General features: G+C 37.5%; 1 protein-coding gene across 1 annotated transcript; it reads right to left on the bottom strand.

The window, feature by feature from the left end:
* Nucleotides 1–5,224: 5,224 nt before the first annotated feature.
* LOC121416955 (farnesyl pyrophosphate synthase-like) lies at nt 5,225–20,720 on the bottom strand. Its single transcript, XM_041610485.1, has 10 exons — nt 20,434–20,720; nt 17,378–17,516; nt 15,881–16,021; nt 13,524–13,604; nt 11,688–11,810; nt 10,691–10,779; nt 9,500–9,572; nt 7,724–7,801; nt 6,086–6,220; nt 5,225–5,496 (listed from the first exon to the last, which is right to left on the bottom strand). The coding sequence occupies exons 1-10, from the start codon at nt 20,676–20,678 to the stop codon at nt 5,296–5,298; spliced, it is 1,305 nt and encodes a 434-aa protein (XP_041466419.1). The 5' UTR covers nt 20,679–20,720; the 3' UTR covers nt 5,225–5,295.
* Between the last annotated feature and the right edge of the window lie 3,681 nt (nt 20,721–24,401).

The raw sequence follows: 24,401 nt of genomic DNA, 5'->3' as shown, positions 1-24,401 counted from the left end.
ATTATCATAAATAATTACGGTTCTGCCTATTATAATGCCATCCCATAATGCATTGCGATACAAAAACCATAGACAACATATTTGTTCTCATTCCGCACTCCCCTTCAGCATAAATATACATAGCTTGCACATCATGATATAAAAATGAATATTGAAACACTCCGTTCATTTAGCATGCAGCATTTCATATCAAATAACTATGGAAGAAAATTTATAATTGCTGAAAAGTTAGCAAGACAAGCATGCATCGGGTAGTTTTTGAAGCAATATCAATACATTGTCCGACATATGCTTTTCAGTGTTGGTGATCATCAGAATTATCGACTTTGAGCTGAGATTTCATGATTTTACAAAGATAAGGTTACATTAATGTACAAGATCTCTACATAACGATATTTTGCCAAACTACCTTGATTAAAAGACTCTCATGAAATTATTGTCTGCTGCAACTACTGCTTTTTACCTTTATAATGAACGAAATATGTATATGACATAGGTGCAGATCACCCCGGGGGGGGGGCACTCGACCAAAAAAGTGGTGGGGTGTGCCGCGGGCGATACAAAAAACGGGGGCCTTGGAGCGGGCTTATTGTAAAAAGGAGGGTCCTCGGAACGGGCTTCGGAACGACAAATGTTTGTGAAAACGGGGGTCCTTGGAACGGATCGCCTGCGTGTGAGTGCGTATGCATCCCTATGGAACGGTCATGCGTGCATGATTGCAGATAGCGCGGCCTCCGCCGGTGGAGCTCTGCGGCCGCTTTTCACCAAAATTGCAGCTCATTCAATGCGAACGGAGCGGCGTAACGAAAATATGCGATGCTTTGGAGCGGATTTCTCTCTTCTTTTTTCTCGATAAGAAGAAAATGCTATGCCTTGGAGCGGCTTTCTTTGTTCTTTTTCTCAACAAGGCAAAAATGCTATGCCTTGGAACGGAAATTTGAGTGTAAAAATGGGGGTCCCCTCTGCGGCACATACCCACTATGCATTATATACTGAGTGCCCCCCCCACGCAGATCACACATTCGAATGCCACCATCTTGGAATGACTTGGCCTATAAAGTATTTTATTTACAAATAAAAATCATGCATCCTATGATTCAGACAGAAAATGATGAATACCACAAACTATTAATTGCATGCTATCAGAAGAGTTGGTCTTTATACGTGTATTATACTGCTTCCAGTAACTCAATAATCCGAAACCATCTTAGGCTAAGTCATAAAATTTTAACACTGTTGGACACTGCTTTTATCAGCACCAGCGCCAGGCTCACGTGCCCGACTTTTTTAATTGGTGATTATTAAAGTAGCACAGGCTCTGCTATTACTACTGAACGCAATGTTTCAGATTACTTTTAGTGCGGGCCTCGTGTGGACCCCCCAAAAATGATGAGTTTAATACTGAGAACGGTATTACACACTCGAAGTTCAACATTGGACAGCAAATTCAAATCAAGATATGTTCGGAAAGCATGGTAGGATTCTGTTTCAGTAAAATTGTGATTATTTTCTTCATGGTTAAATGAGAATGAAACATTTGGAACACATAATGGGAGAGTTGTTCACAAGTGACATCATACATCTTTGTCGCATTGCCAATTTGAGGATCTCCATAGCATTAGTGATTGCAATATTAAAATGCTTATAACTTTCTCATTATTTGTCCAATTTTTCTCAAACTTTCGTTGATCTGTTTCTTTGATTTTTCTGTTTTCACAACACGCTTTCTTGTTCCAAAGGTTTCATTCTCCTTTGATAATCTTTAGAATTATACAACAAATTAAAAGTCTGTTTAAACATAAAAATTTTCACAGTTTTTAATAATTTGTATGCGTAGCTTAGATCCCCTATCATACTTTCATTTCCTTATGCATTGCCAATTTGCAGCATGTCCTGTTTCTGGCTCGTTTACAAAAGGTTTGATGAATTTCTTACACTTACAACATAACTTACTACATGGACACATATGTAGTAGTAATAATCTATTCATCCAGATTTTTTTTTCAAATATTATTTTTCCTGAGTGACATAATGTACGTACATTTAAAAATTGAATACACTGGATCGTATCTTTGATTTTTGTTTCAGAACAAAATGTCAAGGACAACTTTCGTTAGCTCTATTCATAAAATGAGTTGAAATTTGTTGAAAATGTTGACAAGTTTATTGCTTTTAAAAAGGACAAGGAAATGCAACATTATAAAAAACTGAGACCTTTTACTAATTTTGAACTGAGTTGAGACTTGCTTTTTGTGATGTATTTAATGATGTACTTTATCTTCATTATGATGTATCATTGTTGAACACAATGAATATTGTTATTTGTACATATATTTTGTTTTATTGAAGCGATAAAGATTCAACAAAGAAAACAAAAATGTTATACTTGGGTTTAAACTAGTGCAAAGTTGTGTATGGAAAGTTGACTATGGAAAGCTAACAGTGTAATAGGCAATACATGAGAGCAACAGGCAAAATCACAATGATGTCAGCCAAAATTAATTGTTTCAAATGCTAAGCATGTGTATATCAAAACTGTCTGTGTTTGATTTTTCTGTACTATATTCATTCTCCATGCTATGTTATGTATGTTCAATTTGGACAATAAATATTGTACAACGCCTACTTAGCTTGTTGTACGCGATCAAATGGGAGGCTGAATGTCACACATTCGTACCGTTGCACACAAGACGTACCATCCAAAATGTACCGTCCAAAATGTACCATTGCACGGCTTTAGGAGGTGACGTCACAATGCGATTTCATTGAATAAGATGACAATGCGCGTACAACCCGCTGGCTAAATGCGCAATGCTGTCCAAGATCATGTGCGCTTGTGGGCCCGGCTTGTGGGATTTTGCTTTTCGCTTTCAATATTTTTGCTCCTTTTTCATAGATTACTGGAGGGAAAAACTCTTCTTTTTTTCATATTTTCGCTAGATTCCGAGGCGTTGTACAACACAAATAGCGAATATTCTTATTCGTGCAATGGTGCGAGATTTCGCATTCGGTGAAAGAAACGCTCTATTCAACTCGGCTAACGCCTCGTTGAATAGAGCATCTTTCTTTCACCTCATGCGAAATCTCGCACCATCGCACTCATGCCTATTCGCTATTTGTATACTACCTTATGAGATTAACAGGCAGAATCAACCTCATGACAGCCAAAATTGCCCCTAAAATTTGCAAAATAGTATGTTTTGGGGCAAGCTTTGGGACAACCATCTTTTCTACAGTTGCCCCCAAATCTGCCGCACACATACTCAAGATAATTTAGCAAATCAACATTCTATAGTACATACAGGAGAATAATTAGATACGCTTTCACAGCATAAGTGCCTGTTGTCCTTCATTATTATCAATATATCAGACATCTGAATTGGTCATTTACAAAACCGTACTGCCCTACATTTTCTGAATATAGGGAAGGGATAGTTACACTGTATATTACCGGTATTTGTATTTTGCTCGGTCTCTATGCACGTATTGACTTTGAATGCAGAGACGATGCAAAATATACCTTTGTATTTTCCCTGGTCTCACATCCGGGCATTTGAGGATGCGTAAATAAGAGATAAACTTCATAATGATCAGCGCACCAACGATAGAGGGGCCTAAGTCATAATAAAGACAATGCTGGATCCGGTGTTTATAAGTACATCATCATGGTGAAGTGCAGATCTTAGAGCATGATACACATGACACAATAGAACTCTATTCTTAAAAGAAATATCTCCATTTTCATTTCTTTTGCTCTAGATATCTGATTTGGATGATAATGAAAATATTGACTGGCTCTTCTTTCGGGGAACATAAAAAATATTGCCCTTAAAAGAACCACATTGCCCTTATCTAAAGACTCGGGCCAATATGACTGTCTTGCGGGCAATATATTTGAAATTCCCCTCAAAGTCAGTCAATATCATATAAATATTCACCAATTCCTAACCCTGATAGCCGATCATGACACACATCTTTAACCCATTGAACCCAAAAAGCCTGAAAATCGGCTTCACCATGAACACGCAAGCACGAATACAATTACTGTAACCTAGTCATGAGCGAGGGTTTTGTATGTAAGATGACCTTTGAAAAGTGATGTTTACTTAAAGAGACTTACGGATAATATTGTTGATAAAAGGCTTTCATTTGTCAGGTATTAGCATAAAAAAGATGCCCAAAATATACTACTCTACCAAATAGACTTGTGTGATAATTGTCCCACATAATTAAGGGTTCAAAGGGTTAAGAAAATTAACAGTAGCAGGTCGATTGGTTAACACATTTGACACTCACGTCATTCATGTCTGTCATCGTGGGGTTGGAGAGTTCATTTCCTTCATGGCTCTCCTCCTTATGATCCTGTCGTTTGGGTCAATGTGGGTAATGTTCAACACTTTTTTCTCCGAGAATAATTACTCGTCAAAATAAATTTGCTCTTAGGCAACAGAACACATGTACATAATACAATTTTAAGCTCAAATGGGCCAAGCCCTGCTTTCACAAACTTGATATCAATGATAATTATGAAGAATACATGTATATAAGATTAGCCAATCAAATGCCATGATTGCCCTAACAAACATGCATTCCTATCGCTCATTTATCTAAAAAAATAAAGGTACACAAGTTAAACATCCCAGAATATATCAACAGCAGACCATTCGTGCCACAGAGGAAAAACAAATATTATTTCCTCAGTGCCCTGTCTTACAAAGAGTTATGAATGATTCAATCAATCATAACTTTGGAAATCCATCAATGTCATGATTTTTTCTATAGGAAATTTGCACAATGTCCTTTGTGAACAAAGACAAGCACATTGAATTTTCAAGAAAACAATGAATGCATGAATATACATCATAGTTAGAAAATATTTTGAACAAACATGAATAAGAGATGTTGATGTTGCTGGCCATCCATAGTTGCGATTGAATGGATCAATCGCAAATCTTTGTAAGCCGGGACCCTGATCTTAGTATAGAAATTACAGCTTTCATAGCAATCGAAATAGATTGCGGTACTTCACTTTAACTGTACTTGTAAATTACAAGTTACTGTATTATGTATAGAGATTTCATTATGATACAAATTACGATTTTTATACTAATCTGTATACAGAATATTAGGAAAGCTGTAATCTGTATACATAATGTAGATTGAAAAAAAAGCTGTATAAGATTAGTAGAATTGTTTTCCCCCTATGGAACAAATGGACTGCTGTACGTGTATATATCCCAAGACAGGTCAAGTATTCCTTTAATAAATCAACTGATGTATATATAAAAAAACAGTTTACTTATTCCTCTTATAAATCCTCTTGGCGAAAGCGACAAATATATCTTTCGGTAACGTTTCACTGTGGCTGTTAATTGTATCCATCAAATCATTATAGCTGGATTCTTCATATGACCTATACACGCCCTCCAGGTCAAGGGTCGCGTAGAGTTCTTTCACCTTCATGACCTTCTCAGCATCATCTATGCCATAGTTTTCCTATTAAACAAACGGAGGGAAAGAAAATCATATATCATAACTGACCGATATAGAAATCTCTGTGGATTTAGTGGACTCTAGATACAGGTAGGTATTAACACAACTGATAATGTTGCAGCGAAACGTCACGCCGCACCAACATGTCTCACGACGTCATATTATGCGTTAGCAAAGTTGCCACATTATGCATCATTGCGTAATGTCACACTCTGCGACATTATACGTTGGTGTAAAATCATGCGTCTTATCGGTTGTAACAGGCCTCTCTTGTGCATGGCCTTTAAAAGCCTGGCACACATCATGCGATCTGTTGCTGTCCAATGTTCAAAGAAATTATATCATCATGTGATATGAATGGTACAAATAACAATATGAAAATCTCAATGATAATCAAAGTTATGAATAGTGGGATGAATACTCAAATCAAAATTTCAGTTTATTTATTTTATTTCTGGCAAAAGGAATACAAGAAAATCAAAAGACCCATCGACCAACGGTAAGTGAGTTTCAGTTATCTGAAAGGGGGGGGGGGAGGGGGAGTAAGGGAGCTTTAGTTATCTGAACCTGAATTCAAGGAAAGAAAATATACCTCAAGTATACGTCTCTGGTCCGGTGTGACCCTCTTCAGCGCCTGAACAACCAGCCAACCGCATTTATTCTCTTCTATGTCCGTCCCGATTTTACCGATGACCTCTGGAGCACCGTAACAATCCAAATAGTCATCCTAAACAGAGAGAGAAAAAAGCAATTACATGTATTCATATTTTCATTGGAATCTTTCTCTCTTCACTCTGAGGTAACCCTTCAGAGCCTTGACCACCAGCCAACCACATTTTTTGTTCTGTACCAATTTTACGGATGAACTCTGGAGCACTGTAACAATTATTTTTCGGGGACCTAAATCTACAACATTGGATAAGCTTTAACACTGTAATGAATAGGTGTTTCCAGGGCTCCTTTGAGCTTTTTGGGGACTACATCGCCCCCGGCCTCCATGTAATCTTTGCCCTGCTTTACATTCTATCCCTTTTCTATTTAACTGTGGGGGCGTCATGGTCTAGTGGTTATGACCCTCGCCATGTGGTCTTCAAATCATATCAAATCAAATTTTTGAAAATTTTCATTGGAATCTGGTTCTCTGGACTTCGGACTGAATTGTTTGAAGAGCCTGAAATACGAACCAGCTTTGCTTCTCTATCACCTCTCTCCTCCAAATATTTAAACTTTCATACTTTCTCTTTTGTGACATCATTTTATTGAATTATATTTATAACCTATTACGGTTCCCATGTAGCCCTCCCTCATGGCTGCTACTGTTTCAAGCAGTTACCTGCTTATTATAGCTGGCCCCTGCAATTTTACCCACTTTACTATTTTACATGCTCTATGTATTTTTCAGTCTTATACATTATTTATATTTTAGATTGTCACACAAAATGTGCTCATTTATGTCATTGTCATTGTATCATTTTTTTTTCATTTGTTATTGATTTACACTGTATGAATAAAATGCAGAAATTCCTGCAAAAAAATATAACTAAATAACAGTGGTATTATTTACATAGTTAAAAAGTACATGTATATCACAGACTGAATGCAATAAATAACATACAACAGCATAATTATGAAACCAAATCATATCAAATCACATGACTTCAATTTTCATTGGAATCTTGTTCTCTTCCTTCTGAAATACAAACCAGCAACAGTTGTTCGCTTGGCTCCTCTATCAATACTACAATAACAATGCGAATATTAAAGCGCATTGAAATGTTAATGTAATGCGCTATACAAATGTAACTTTTATTTATTTATTTAATATTAAGCACGTGCATGCAGGGCCAAATAATGAACCATGTGCGAGAAGAGCCAACGGATTTCCCGCACTGACGTCCGCAGGACCGAGTGCCATATATCCATTTGGCGAGTCGAGCACAGAGTTCATTTTTTAGATCCTCTATGCACAACCCCTCCTCTTCCATGTTACTGAGTTGCCCGAATGCTATATTTGATCTAAATTCTAGATAAATCTAGATAATTCGAGACCTCGTACTAATCTACTATCCTGTACTCTGACGTCAGAGTGCAGGATAGTACTTTTGGCATGACGCCAGAGTGCAGGATAGTGCATTTTGGATGCAATAGTGCAATTCGCTGAATATCATGTGATCCGATTTGGACCAATCAGATTACAGAACATTCTTGGGACTTGTATCAAGTAACTTACCTGAACTTGAAAGAAATGCCCCATCTGAAGTAAGATTGTCTTTGCATTGTTGTGAGACTTGGCATCTGATATTCCAACCTGATTTGAAAGAATATGATAACGTGGTGGTGACATTAAACCGAGAGAAAAGAATAGACTTTCTCTTATGTTGAATTTGATGCTCAATTTTAAAGATAAATACCAGTTGTGGTAACAATCTCAAAATGAGTTTGTACAGAATCCAATGAAATGATCACCAAAGTGTCTGTTTCCATGAATAAAAAATATGTGACATAGGATTCTGGAAGAAATTGTGTAATTGCTGAGAAATTATCAAATAAGCACGGGATTCGGGTCAAGCATCAGGCCGACATTCAAAGCAATAATAATGCACTATCCCACATGTGCTTATCTGTGTTGGTAATCTTCAGTGTGAACATTTTTCAGCATAGATTTCAAGATTTCACAAAGTTTGGTTTATGTAACTGTACCAGATCTAGATCCTCGATGATATACTGACAATTAAGCCTGGTTTTACATACTTTCTCATGAAATTAATGTTTACTACAACTACTGGAATTTCTCTTTAAACCGAGAGAAAAAATAGCCTTCCTCTTATGTAAAATGTGAATTGATAGTCAACATTTATCCTTTAACCCTAATTTAACTGGGCTATTTCAGCCCCCTCCCCCCCATTAGATCTCAGCCCCCAGCATTCCACACCCAGCATGACATTGATTCTCTCAAACGTACGTCTTGCTGAGGAATCCTGCATACTTTTCATTATTATTTAATATTTTTTTCTTGTGCTCCACCCTCGGATGCCAGTATTTTACTTCGTTCTTACAAAATATTTTGAAATTTATGCTTTCTAGGATGATTTTGGCTTAAGTTAATGTTTCATGGATATAAACTTCTATCATACCTAATATACCACCGGACTTGGACTAATCTCAAAATATAGGGGGGTCTGGACTGAGTTAATGGCATTATCATGAGCATGCAATTTAGGACAGTATTTCTTGATTTTATTTATTTCTGTGTATATATGTTCCTCCTTTTAAATGTATAATAATTATATTTTTTACTTTAGATATTTTAAGATACTCTTTAATATGATACATTATCAATCTTTTTAAAATAAGAAATAAAGATTGAATTGAATTATATTAGCGATGCTCACATTTCATCATAAATGTAGACAAAATGTTGGGAAATGCGAGAGAGAGTTTGTAGTTGTGCTATAAGACACAGCATACTCTTGAAAAGTTGCCTTATCAAAAATACCATTAACAGAGACCACCAAGGAGATGTGCAATTGTTTTATTGGGGTCTTTTCATCGTCAAAAAGGAAATCTCATTTTACTTAAAGATAAATGCCAGTTGTGGTAATGATCTCTCAATGAGTTTGATCAGAACCAATAAAATGACCACCCAAATGTTTTTATGTTAAATAAAAAAAACATGTGCCAAATAACTCTTGGAAAAAATGCAAATTGCTGAGAAATTAGCCAAATAAGCACGAAATTCCATAAAATTTGGGGTATTTTTGCGCATTAGTAGTAATATGCTGTCCCACATATGCCTTTTTGTGTCAGTGATAATCAGAACTATATACGTTTTCAGCTAAAATTTCATGATTTTACAAAGATAAGTTTATTTCAATGTACCAGATCTAAATCTACAGTATAAAAATATTTTGACTATTAACTTTGATTTTAAAGACTTTCTCATGAAATCATTGTTTGCTGCATCTACTTATACCTTTAATTCTCAATGAAGGTTTGCGTAACTCACCATATGCATAGCTAGAGCAACGGGCAGATAAAAGGAATAGAAAGCAGTCTTCCATTTGACTATTGCAGCATATCTGTTCAAAGTAGGAGAAAAATATACAATGAATGGATATGCATGGTGCATAAAATGCCAGTAATTGTAACAATCAAAAGATTAGTTCCTATAGAATCCAATAAAATGACCATCCATTACGTCAAACCCCCATTTGGAGAAAGACCACAGTTCTGATTGCAAACTGCGGTTCTAGACCACAATTTTCATTTGAAATCTCAATAACATTTCCAAGCCCCGATAAACCTTTCTAGGCCAGGTAATCCCGTTGTCTCAATTTCACCTCCACAGGCCAGTAAATGAGCGTTGAGCCAAGGACGAAATGATAAACACCAGCTGTGCTATTACGTAAGACTTCTCTGCCTATAGTAGGACCTTCGGAATTAAATTATTGTATTCGATATTTCATCACGTTTTCAAAGGCATATTGTATTCAGAAATCCAATGTTAGTCCATTTTCAATTTCGAATGAAGAAAATCGACCTCGAAATAAGGAAATTAAGTAAAAAAATGACAGCATGCTTTGCAGGGACCGCGCTCGGGCTGTTGTGTTATCTTCGGACCGAGGTCAAGAAACAGGTGTTTTGATACTTAAATATTATTGCTTGCTTGGGGCATGGATAGGTCCATGCTTGGGGCAGTGGGTTTGTCGTACTTGGAGAAGAAAATTGATTGAGGGATATTGGGGTATAGTGTTCTCAAATGGAGGTTTTTGTCATGAGAAGTGTTTGTATACATGTATAATGAAAACATATATGCCGTTTCAAAACATACTTTGTGTAACATATCAAGCCTATAAAACAAATTCTATTATATCCTACACAAATTAAATCTTCTATAGTGATTGGTCCAAACAGCATCATGTGACCAAAAATATTCTAGCTATGTTGCTAATGGAATAGTTCGCTATTCCATCATTGACGTCACAGATTATGCAATCTCGCAAACGCACCTGTCAGCTAGGTGTCTCTACTGGAAAACACCTGCGAAGGAACGGTGCAGCCACTTAACGTGTACTGCTTGGCACGATGGCTTCAGGAAATGCAAGCGCAGCGCATAATCTATGTTTTTCCATGTATATCGTTACTGCATTGAGATTTGAACCCCGGAACTTGTGGTTCACCAATAACCTGTAATTACCTCTGTTCAGTGAACCTGTTGAGATCTCTATCATTTTCTGGTGATGTCAGTAGATCTAAACTTTGACCCATGATCGTCTGGTACGTCGTCTGCAAGCGTAAAGAAGATAAATCAAATAACAGTAATCAAGTCACGACGAATTGCTGCCAAAATGATGGTGATTTCACATTACAAATCAAATAAAAGATCATTGAGAAAGATAGATAATACATTAGGGTCTAGTGGTTACAACTCGTCTTTCAAGCAGAGGAACATGGGTTACAATACCAGCCATGGCATGTTTTCCTTCAGCAAGAAATTTACCCACATTGTGCTGCACTCGACCCAGGTGAGGTGAATGGGTACCCAGTAGGATTTATTCCTTGAATGCTCTAGCGCCTATATGGAAGCTCAGCTACAGCCGGGGTATAATATGATACCAAGTATCAAGCGCAGTAGAGTATATGCGAGTATAGCTGCGCTATATAAATGGACTATATTATTATTATATTTGTATTCATAAATTTCATTTTCCTATTTAATTGGAGCTGGGTTCAGTGTGGTTAAAATGACTGTTCCCCATTATTTCAATTTGGTAACAGCTTTTATTCGTTCCTTTTACCCGATCTCAACATGAAACGACAATACTTTTGGTCATGGATTCAAGAAAAAAAAAGTGCCGTCCCAAAATCTAAGATGGCCACGGGAAACCGAGCATGGGTAATGAAATAGCATGACAAATTTAAACCAAATTGTTCTTAGAATTATATCCCCTTTCATAAATTTTTACTGAAGTGAAAATATTTTTTTTGCTGCTTTAATGGCAAATATAACAAAGAACTTTACCATACAGTCTTGTAGATTACATCGCACACTACCAGCGTGCACATTTTTGAGGCACTCGCGCGATCGGCCGCCGAGAGATCGGGGGGGGGGGGGGGTGACTCAACCACAGAACAGCCAAAAAAGCCCGGCCTTGTTAGGGTTAATGGCAAATATAACAAAGAACTTGACAAACCTCGTGAAATAATTCCATAACTTGGACATAGTAGGGTTGATGACTAATGAACCTCTTGAGAATTTTGTAGATGCAGGCTTCAACATAGAACGAGTCATTGATTGCAACTGTTCCCACACCATCCTACAAAAAAAAAATGGAAATGTATAAATGAGGTGTAGAAATTGGAGGTCCGGGATAGTTTTGCCCCAGATGACTGAACACGGCATCAACACGGCAGCTTCACACGGATCTACACGGATCATGCCGGCAGAGCACGTAGTCAACACGTCAGCAACACGGACCTACACGTCAGCTACACGGACCAACACGTCAGCAACACGGACCTACACGTCAGCAACACGGACCAACACGTCAGCAACACGTCAGTAACATGGACCAACACGTCAAATGCGTTATCCATTGCGCCACGATATTCCCCATAGAGATTACACGTAAGCAATTTTGAGAATTACAATTCAAATATTGCAAGCAAAATACGGGCATGATCCCGGCATCTGATCAAAAAATGGAGGGCACATTTCAAAAGCTTAGAATCTCAGCTACAACATACTAAAAGCTCAGGGAAAACTGACAAGAAACAATGGAGATATGTCTTACGAAATAAAGGAATGTCGAATCTAGTTTTGACAAAAAGTCAATTCCCATAGACATTACACGCAAAATGAGGAAAAATGACATGCCTCTTTTCATCGCTGTTTTACGCAATGATGCGTTTCTCAAATCGAACATTCATGTAAACTGAGGAGAAAGAGTACATTCTAAACTACAAAATATCAAAATCTGGGCGAAAAACGATCCATATTCGAGAAGTTACAACCAAATTTGCATAAATTTGATGACGTCATTTTTGAAAAAATGAAATTTTTAGTTTAGGCACCATTTTGATGACGTCATGTTCGAATTGAGGGACAATGGTGACATGAAATCAAATCTACAACTAACACTCTATCGATATATGAAAAACAAAATTGGGAGTTAACGGACTATTCAAAGAGCTACAGTGAATTTTCAATAGGCATTTTTTGCCCATATATGGCCTATAGTGAGAGCTCGCGCGCACACGTGCTGCAAACTTTAACTGGTGTTAATTTCGTTATTAATGGTCGTAGAAGGTTGATCAAGGTATCAAAATGTTCAGAATTTTATTATCAATGCAATGATGTAAAAAAAAACGGTGTTTCTGTGTTGTGTTAAGGCGTTACGCGCGCATGCGTGTGCAAAATTTTCAAATGCTTAAAATGGCCTGAAACGTACTCTCGTTTGGTCAAAAAGTGATTTTGAGCATTTTAAAATTTTGACGCACGCGCGCGCGCATGACCTCCAGGTGACCTTTGATGACATGACCTGAAGTTGATGTGATGTAAATTTGATCGATTTTTGATAATTGATAATGGAGATATGATTGATAATGTGATTTTACAAAATGGCGCCTAGATGACGTCATCATGACCTGATGACCTTGAAAAGCTTATTTTGACGTGTCCATGACAGATCCTATAAATGACATGAAATTCAATGAAATTCATCAAGTCGATTTTGAGATAACTTGGCGACAAGAAAATCCGTAAAAATAAATAATAATAATAATAATAAGAAAATTCTGACGAAATTAAGAGGTGATCTGTCAAAGACAGACCACCTAATAATCATCACCATCATCACAACCATCATTATTACCATCAACCCCCCCCCACGACTACCACCATGATCATGATCATCATCACCATCACCATCATCACCATCATCATCACCATCATCATCACCACCATCACCATTGCCATTATCATCATCACATTCACACCATTCCTCCCCCACCGTCCTGTCTCTCCGTACCTTTTTATACCAACAAGGCTGACCTCTCCTTGTCTTAGATTGGTCCATCATATCATCGGCTATTAGAAAATAGGCTTGTAGCTGAAAACATGAAGAGAAAAACAAGAAGCATATTAAAAATAAATGAAAGGGCACTCCGAAGTACCAGTGGTTATGACACTGGTCAAGTGATCCAGAGGTTGTGGGTTCAAATCCCTCCCGATCTGCCTATGATTTATTTTCATAGGCAGGCATCACGCAGCAGTAGCTGTGTTTTACCAGACTTACATGTATTGCCAACCTTCTACGACATAAAGAAGTATTCTTAGAAGGAAAAAAATATTGTTTTGACAAAAACAAAAGTGTATTTTTAAAAATTTGTCTCGATGTAACAATTGCCAGCCTGTTGTAGTGAGATCGGTGAAAAACATATGAAACAGCTCAACTTGAAAATTCACCCTGTTGAACATGTGCTCGTAGGCAAGAATTTACTTGTTCTTTTCATGCAACATGTTATTGGCCTGACAGTGATTTTTTATCGGTCTGGGTCTGTTGGACCAGAACAAATACTATAACAAGTGGAATGCCTCTGGCCGTCTCACCTGCATCACGCGGTTCAATATAGCAGCAGTGCTGACTTTGAATACTACTCTAACTCGCACAAGATGTTCAGTGATACATGGTTACTCTTATGTCCACTTTTTATGAACTAGACCAATAAAACAGAGATATGATGGTAATTCAACAGATACACCCGATTCGGCCAAAGTTCATTGACCTTTGACCTTGGTCATGTGACCTGAAATGCGCACAGGATGTTCAGTGATACTTGATTACTCTAATGTCCAAGTTTAATGAACTAGACCAATAAACTTTCAAAGTTATGATGGTAATTCAACAGATACCCCCGATTCGGCCAAAGTTCATTGACCCTAAATAATCATGAGACCTGGGGAGCGTTTCATGAAAGGACTTGTCGGACGTTTTATCCGACAAGTCCTGTTTTATCCGACAGTTACTATAGTAACAGTACTTCTCAACCAATCAGAATCCAGGAAAGTTGTCAGATCTGACAACTTGTCGGACAAAAATATTGATGAAACACCCCCCTGAAAAATGTTCAGTAATGCTTGATTACTATTATGTCCAAGTTTCATGAATCAGATCCATAAATATTCAAAGTTATGATGGGAATTCAACAGATACCCCCAATTCGGCCAAAGTTCATTGACCCTAAATGACCTTTGACCTTGGTCATGTGATGTGAAACTCATGCAGGATGTTCAGTGATACTTGATTAACCTTATGTCCAAGTTTCATGAACTAGGTCCATATATTTTCTAAGTTATGATGACATTTCAAAAACTTAACCTCAGGTTAAGATTTTGATGTTGATTCCTCCAACATGGTCTAAGTTCATTGACCCTAAATGACCTTTGACCTTGGTCATGTGACATGAAACTCTAATAGGATGTTCAGTAATACTTGATTAACCTTATGGCCAAGTTTCATGAACTAGGTCCATATACTTTCTAAGTTATGTCATTTCAAAACCTTAACCTCAGGTTAAGATTTGATGTTGACGCCGCCGCCGTCGGAAAAGCGGCGCCTATAGTCTCACTCTGCTATGCAGGTGAGACAAAAAGGGAACGGTTGGCATGTCTGTTTAACCCTATTGGAGGAACATGATAAATTATTATAAATGAAAATGGTTACAGTAAACACTGATTTCATAGGAAAGTCCGTAAAATTAAAGCTAATTGTCACCACATTACGCTAGATCTACATGTAGCTCTGGTGGAGATACATAAATTGAACTTTGTGAAATTATGAAATATAGGCTGAGGAATGATCACAATGGAGATCACCAACACAAATAAGCACACGTGGGATGGTGTGTTACTATTGCCGGGAAAAAGACCTGGCAATTTGGTGAAACGACATCCTTATTTTGCAAATTTCTCAGCAATGACACAATTTCTTCCAGAATCCTAGGCACATTTTTTAAATTCAAACAAACAGACACTTTGGAAGTCGTTTTATTGGATTCTGTGTGAGTTTATTTTGAAATCATTACCCAACTGGTACACATCTTTACAGATAAAGAATGGTATTCTGAAAACTAAATCCAGGGGAATATTGCACAAATAATCAAGTATGACTTTGAGTCACACTACATGCCCAGTTGTGTGCGTTATAAAAGGCATGACCTCATTGGTCAGATCATGTCAAGAGGACGTACACCACTGCCTTTTAATCAATAACCTTGTCGATTGCATATCATTTATGCATCAACATTTAAGTGCGACTCTAAGTCATAGTTGAATCTTTGTGACCCCCCCCACCCCGACATAATTCTTTATTGATAGGAAATTTACCCATTCGACACACCAGCCGAGAACCATAGCTATATGAATGCTATCTTCTGTGCTTTGAACGCTGTTTGCCAGTTGTCTGAACGCATTCACCACAGTAAGACCGCGGTTTCTCTTTCCTCCTGGAACATTGTAAACCAGCATCTGAAATGAATAAGATATGCAAAACGTTGATAGTAAACTGTCTAAATGTATTCATCTGAGTACTTGGATCTTTTACATTCTTTCAACCTGGAACATTGTAAACAAGAATCTGAAATAAAAGAATTACACCATTGCTAGCTAGCTGTCTGAACACATACACTACAGATAGACCCACTCCCGTTACAATATACACCAGTATCTGAAATTTAAGGCAATTATAGCGTTGTTAGCTGATGATCTGAACACATTTGATACAGAAAGAGCTGCTTGACTATTAACAAACTAGCATCTAAAAACAATCATAACATTGTTAGCTAACTCCTCTGAACACATTAAAATTATTAAGACCCAGTTCACACTACCACCATAAAACTAGTTGACTGGAAAGTAGTTTAGTTGAAACTAGTTTAGCATGTAATGAGAACGGTCGAAGCGGTCTTGGAAGTGATCTTCCAAATCAGTTCGGAAAACAACCTCGCGATGTAGTTTTCAAGATCGCTTTGCCTCGTTAAACTGGCTTTAGCATAAGGGAGGACACGGCAGTACTTCGTGAAGCGATCTTCGCACATTTTGAGTGTGCTCCTCCACATACCAATGTAGAATGTCTACGGAGCAATATCACATTTCGCGCAAAACATGTCAACCCCACTGAGAGCATTCCCATAGCAACAAGGCCACTTTACATGATGGAGGTTTTGAAAACCACTTTTGGCTGACCAAATATGAACGCTAGCAAAGCGATCTTCCAGACTGGTTCCCTGAACCGATTTCCAGTAAACTAGGGTTTTTTTTAGGAAGTATAATGACAACGGTATCTAAGACTCATACCCCTGCACTCCAAGACCATTTCTAACCTGCATCTGAAATTAAAGAATTCCAACATTGCTATTCTGCTGTCTGAATACATTCAACGAAGCAAGGCCTCTTTCTCTCTTTCTTCCAGGATTAATTGTTTTCTGAATTCCTCAGATATGTTTTTCAACATTTTGTACTTTCTTACGTATGATTTTTGTCTGGGTCACTTTTGCAAAGTGAAAATAATCATACATTTTTTGTCTGATTTTTGTTTAAAAAAAACATATTATGCATTGACCTTGTAAAAAAAAATCATTTGTAAAGGATTTAGGCGTTGACATGCATGTACATGTAAAGAAAAGTCCCCCAGCATCGTATCAGTGTGTCTGATTTTCTTGACAATCGTCTTGAAAAATAGAGCAAAACTTGAAAATAAAAAGTCTGCAAGCGACGCAGTCACAATATTTGGCACGGCAGAGAAGTCACAAAATTTGTCAAAGGTGTGAGGGGGTGAGTTCAAATTACCCCTCCCCCTCCGTGTTAAAGGGTGAGAAGTCGTACCTCTTTGAACCAAGCTGCAGCATCGGCAATCTCTGGATTAGCGGCGTCATCTTCCGTGAGTTCGTCCACCAGTTCGTAGAAGACCTTCTCAAAGGTTTGAGGATCTTGAGTTGCTGACGACATGTCTGAGGATGTATACCTAAACAAATGTTGGAAATGACAAGGATTTTACTACGGATGTGCAGATGCTTAAAGGAAACCAAAACCCAAGATGAGAAGCAATCTTATTGGAAAGAGTAAAATAGAGGAACAATCTTGTAAAATAAGTAAGTTATGGACGTTTAAAAAGTCTTGTTCTTTCTATAGGGATCCTCAAATTGGCAAACATGCTTCAAAATGGCTGATTTTGTGGGCAACTCTCCATTTGTTTAGTACATCATTAATCAGATTTTTCCTAATATCTTTAAAATTGCATATTGTCTCATTCTGAGCATAACACATGTCATGGGGAAATATATTTCACACCACATATATCAAGGTCAGGAGGAAATGATGTGAAATATGTAAAATAAAGGGGGAAATCTGAAAATTTGTGTACAAAACAAATAGAGAGTTGTCCACAAAATCAGCCATTTTGCAGCATGTTTGCCAATTTGAGCATCCCCAAAGAAAGAACAAGACTTTAATACCTGAGGAAATTTCTCATGTACAAAGCAAGATTCTTTAATAGAAGGGTAATTTCTACTTGAGATACATCCATTTCATTGCCTCTTTTTTTGTTGGGGGGTCTCATTCCATGTGGTCTAATAAAAGTTTGGCCTAATCGCTATTTAGCCAACATTTTTCTGATTTCTAGTTTATACGCTTGTACCAAACTTGTCTAATGTCCACTCAGGTCCAGATCTTGCCCCGTAAGACACAATCCTATTATTTTGGCACTATAGGCTTCAGTCACCGGAAGTAATCACCTGGCCGATGTTGAATTTTGCAGGAAATCATTGACAGAATTTGATCCAATAGGTTGTTTTTTTATTTAAACCCTTCAACAGTGACACGCTCTGCAGCTGCAATAGCAGAGCAGGGGTTACGCGCTCTGCATTAGTACTGTATACCTTGTCTGTTGGCCTTGTATTATGTCTCCCAAAAAAATAATATCTCCCTTTTTTTCTCTTTCCTTGGCAGATTTTCATCAAGCCTCCAATAGGCAGGGGGGGGAGTGTGCTCTAGACCATCTAGTGGTTATGACTCTCATCTTTCAATCAGAGGGACATGGGTTCAAATCCAAACCAAGGCATGTTTTCCTTAATAAGCAAGGGTAGGGGCATTGCGGTAAAGTGGTTAGAAATCTTGACGTCTTTCAATCAAAGGGATGGGGGTTCGAATCCCAACCAAGGCAAGAAATTTACCAACATCGTGTTGCACTCAACCCAGGTGCTCAGCAACATGAGCTAAAGCCAGGGTAGTGTATTGTGGGTAAATTGCCAAATCGTCCACTTACCACATGGTCTACCTTTAGTCTAATGTCATTCCGTCCATCAACCAATTGGTCCAATATTCACTTTGTCTAATCACCAGTTCGTCTACGAGACTACAACCAATTCGTCTCATAACCAGTTGGTCTAATACACATTCTATTTTCATTTATTTTGCCCAATTAACACTTACATGTAGTCTAATTAGACCAAATGATATATGCAGACTAAATGACTACTGGACCAATCAGTTATCAGACGAAATGATGAGTGGACAAAATGGCAATAAGACCATGTGGATAGTGGACTAACTGATGGTAGACCAAATGATAGTAGACGAGTTGGCATTGGACCAAATGAAAATAAACAACATTGTGCACCACTGAAGACAACTACATACTCAGCACCTCATAAACGCTCTATTTTTCACAGGGAATAATTTTGCAATATGAATAGCAGTTTTGGTAAAAGAGAAACGCTCTCAACTAAGTACTGTTGTACAGTCCATACTTTATACAGTCTAGTTAAAAAATGCGGAGCAAATAGCGATGCGATACCAGGAAAATTATTCCTTGTACATGTATCATTATTACTAATACTTTCTGCTTTTACTACAAATTTCTCATCAGGGTCAACTTCCCCTTTCAAGGGCAATATTTCATATACTGTAAAAGTGGAAATTTTTCGCATATTTCACGGCAAGATCGGGAGCGCGAATTTATGAGCATCTATTTTAATTCAAGTTTTGAACCGCGGTTCAATTGCATGCATCGTTTTGGCAAAGAGATTGCATAATTTGATCTAAAGAGGGAGGCATTTACGCAAGCAAACTTGAGCCCCAATTTCATATGCATCGCGAGAATTTGTTTCAAAGTACTGTGATTATTTTTTAAAAAGTCGCAGATCGGTATTCAAATTATGATTTTTTGTTGAAATATAAATTGCTTTTGCTGTTTGATTGGTGAGTGTTTAGATCTGTTTAGTTTTTGAGAAGACGTTGGGTCGATCGCCCATGTTTGTTGATTGATCCCATGCACTTTGAATAGCCGTAATCCCCCCCCCCCGGTCCTTACCCGGTGCTCGGCCATCAATACCAAGCCAGCAGCTAGCAGCGCCTCCGTTTTGCCTTCCCGATGTCCGCCCCGCAAAGAAAAGTTGCGCTAAATGTCACAAAAGCTCATGATTAGATCAAAACAATGCTGAATTATGCTGCCCTAGAGCTAGAATTATGATCAGAAAATACAATTTCGTTGCTGAAATTTTAATTAAAACCATTCACAGATGGGCAAGAAGGAAGTGACTTTGTGATTATGGAGTGTGCAGCGCGAATTTAAAAACCCGCGAATATGTTTTGAAGCCGCCAAGCGCGAAAAATAAATCCTACGAAAATAACAGTGTTTACAGTACTATTAAAATACAAAAGAATTTTGAGTGGATGACTTCATAGTCTCCTAATTTGCATACCAGCCAGGATGTGCATATATAACTGATTTGTGAAAATCAGCGAAATTTAAGATGTCATAACTTTCTTATTTTACATCCGATTTTGATGAAATTTTCAATATTGTGCTTGTTGGATTTTCTCTTTTTATTCAAATCAACTTTTTGTTGGGGTGAACTTCCCCTTTTAAGAGAAGATCTTACCAGGGCTGCTCTGTGGCTTCTTCCTTGAAAGTAGAGACAGGGGTCCAACCCAAACCAGGATCAGAGCGGGAACAAGTCTTTGCCAGAAACAGGTTAGACGCCTTCCGAGTATGTGAACCTCGACTACTCAAGATGCAAGGGTGGTGAGCTTGTGTGACCTCGGTTTGACCTCTGACCTGTGTGAAGTAGTATGGGATGGTGGCACGGAGCAATCTCTGGCAGATGGTGGGTACCCTATGTTGCATGGCAGTTCTGCCCGATTACAGTCCAATGTCCTTCTTGCGTTGCACTCCTGTTTGTAAAAAAAAAAATGCAAAATAAGTAAAAATAGGAACTCATAGTTTAGAAAACTCTTTCGTGTGGGGAAACTTAAAAACAAATACTGGTAACCTTAACTCAGCCTGGGGAAATAGACTTGGCTTTTTTTCAGGCTGATTCTGGCTCAGACCTTTCACTGTGGATCAACCGCACCCCCGACTTTTGCTTCTATCCTACCAAGGAAATAGTGCGGTTAATAGGCGTTACTTACGGTATTTAATATTATTTTCCTAAATAATTTCCACTCCTACCTACCAATGACGTCATAAAATTTATAGTAGGCCTATTGACCTCATCATGTTCTGTAGAGGATTAAGCCGAGCATATTACACATAATAACTACATAAATCTACTTTAACTATGCCTGACCTTAATATAGGCTCTCAGAAGTTTCTGTGGTTGCTTAGTACTTGATTGACTATGTTGCTTTGCAGAGCGCTCTGTGTTGTCAACACCCTAAAGACAATCTTATTTGAAACATCAGCTCATGGGAGTCTTTATTAGATTGAATATAAATTTGTGCCTTGATTGCCCAATGGAATATGGATTTCCATATCAGATATATCTAGTCTGCTATGGAGACTGAATGGCTCGTGAGGTGGGATCTGCTGAAAGGGCGAGCAAAGCGAGCCATTGCGAGCGAAGCAAGCCATTGCAGCCTCAGTAGACGTACACTCGTTGAATCAGCGGAGGTACACACACTGCAGATGTGAGTCTACATTTGTAGACTAGATACAATTGCATATCTGAATATAAAGTTACACTCATACAATTTTACTTTAAATAACTCCCTGATTGTTCCCTTTTTAAACCACATTTTGTTATCAGAAAATCAATGTCATTTAACTATTCCCAAGCAAAGTTAAGTTTTTATTCATTCACAGATGAAGACTGACAAATAAAACATGTTTTTTAAGTATAGATTCCTATCAAATCTGCACTAATCATTATCTATTTTAAGACTTAATCATATTATTATCAATGTTTAATATGAAGTCATGTAGTATCCCTGCGTTACACTTTGTTTGCATTGTAAAGATTAACTCCTAGTCAACACACTAAACTTGATAATTACTGTATCGTCAGAGCTTCAATTAAATGGTTCAGTTCACCACTTATCAATTATTCCTATTTACTCACTATGGATGAATGTTATATTTAGTTAAAATTTCCACCCAGACAAGTACAAGTACTACTTATGATCGGCTATTATCAACTATGACAATAAATTAATTCTATTTTCATCTAACTGATGTTATATGTACATTGTTACACCAGAATCCTGGGTAGACTGGAGGGAATATGTCCGATGTGTGCATGTTCCGGTTTTGTTTTTTTTGTTCCAATATCATGATAAAACAATGTAATACATAACAAACTTGTTTTCCTCTTCCTATTCTGAATATCTGAACATAATTATCGAGTATCATTTTATTCAGTTTTACCAATTATAACCCAGTTCTTCTTTGTTAGATTTCAGATGATTACCATTTACCCCCCAAAATATGATGAGAAGACAGGAAAAAAACTTTAAGAGCTGATGTTTACATGTACGTGGTCATTTTATTTCTCTTTGTTTGTAGCTAAGCTACGGGATGCATGTATATAGAGGGCAGCAGACTCTATATGCGTCTCGTAGCTTAGCTACTAACAAAGAAAACAACATGGCCACGTAAACATCTGCAAGTTTTTTCCCGTCTTCTCATCATTTTTTTTTTATTTTTAAATAAAATTTGTTTAAAAATAAAAATCAATATTGTATAATCTGTGACTTCTTTGTACTTCCCTGTTCATGAATTCATTTTAAACAGGATACCGGATTCTGACCGGCGCAACATCGGCGGATTCTGGAACAAACAAAAAAATCCGACATGACTCAGACCTACATGATGAAGAGTAGTAGTAGTGCCCGACACTACATTTCAGTGGCATTCATCCAAATTGTTGTATCGGTCAATTTTGGTCAAAAAATCAATTTTTTACGGATTTTTGCAGGAAAAGTACAAATTCTACTCCAGTCTCTATACATCAAGATTTTAAATTTCTAACGTAGACAGCAACTTATTTTATTTTCTGAGATATGAAGGGATTTTCAGTCAAAAAAATTTGTTCGATGCCGTACAAATTTTGAAAAAATCGCAAATCACATCAATTCAGAACACATAATGTAACAAAGTATAAAATTGACGGTTTATTTCTAATTCGTCCAATGCCATTTCGTCCAATTGCCAACTCGTCTACTATCATTTGCTCTATCATCAGGTCGTCCACTCACCACATGGTCTACTTTCATTTAGCCTAATGCCATTTTGTCTAATAACCAGTTGGTCCAATAGCCATTTAGTCCATATACCATTTGGTCTAATTAAACTAAAATGTTTATTGTGCAAAATGAATGAAAAAAATGGCTGTTAGACAACTTAGTTATTAAACGAAATGGTAATAGATGAAATGATGATTTGACGAAGTGGTGATCGAACCAACAGGTTGATAGACGAAATGTTGATGGACGGAATGACATTAGACTATGAAGGTAGACCATGTTGTGAGTCGACGAATTGGCAATTTACCCTCTGTATCATGTCACCTATTATATACACACACTGGAAAACTCTGGTGTTAATTTAACACCAAGCCGGAATTTACATGTTACATGTATATGTCTACACCAGAGAAGTGTTAAACAACACCAGTTTTGTTTGGTCTACACCAGGTAGACCATGTGGTGAGTGGACGAGTTGGCAATTTACCAAATTGATGATAGCTGCGCGCACATACGCAAATGCACGGTCAGTCACGCCAAAATGGAGTGGATCTAGATCGAGACTTGAAGGTCTAACGTTAGATCTATGATACTATGTGTAGACAGGAATAGACTAACCATTGTTTCTGGGGAGTTATTCAAAGGACAAGTCCACCATAACAAAAAGTTGGCTTGAATAAAAGGGAAAAAATCCAATATTAAAAAGCATTATACATTGAAAATTTCATCGAAATTGGATGTAAAATAAGAAAGTTATGACATTTAAAGATTCGCTTACCGGTAATTTATTTCACAAAACAGTTAAAGGCACATCCTGGTCAGTATGCCCCCCCCCCCTGAGAGGCACAATTCATTTTTTCTTTTGGTTTTCAAATTTTTTCATCCAATGGATGAAATGTCCTTACTTTGGGGTTGAAAAACTTTTTTTTTGCTTGACAAATTTTTCTTGGTCTTTTGGGAAAATTTGCCCCTTTGGAAAATCCTGATTCCTGGATCTGCCTCTGATTCAAACAATAAAAAAAAAAAAAGTTGTGTGGGACATCATTGACCCTCTCATGTCACTGAATTGTGCATGTACCATGCATAGGTCTATCTAGGCCTAATCTAATGTACTCACACATATTGCGAGGTTAGTATACTTAGTACTAACCTCGCACCATGAACCGCATTTACTGTAGCAGTGGATTTCTAACTAGTGGGTAGCGCGTGCTGGGATCTCACTTCTGGTGTCCACAACGTACGATTTCTATGGCTTGATTTTTCTGTGCGCAGCGGCATGAACTCTTGGGTGTTATAGATCTGGCCTGGAGCCCATTGCAGAAAGAGTTGCGTTGATTTTCAGCCAATGAGGCACCCGTATTTGGGACTTGCGCTTGATATTTTGACT

Source organism: Lytechinus variegatus, chromosome 6 (assembly GCF_018143015.1).
Source record: "Lytechinus variegatus isolate NC3 chromosome 6, Lvar_3.0, whole genome shotgun sequence".
Classification (NCBI taxonomy): Eukaryota; Metazoa; Echinodermata; class Echinoidea; order Temnopleuroida; family Toxopneustidae; genus Lytechinus; species Lytechinus variegatus.
This window is presented reverse-complemented; position numbering and strand designations above follow the sequence as displayed.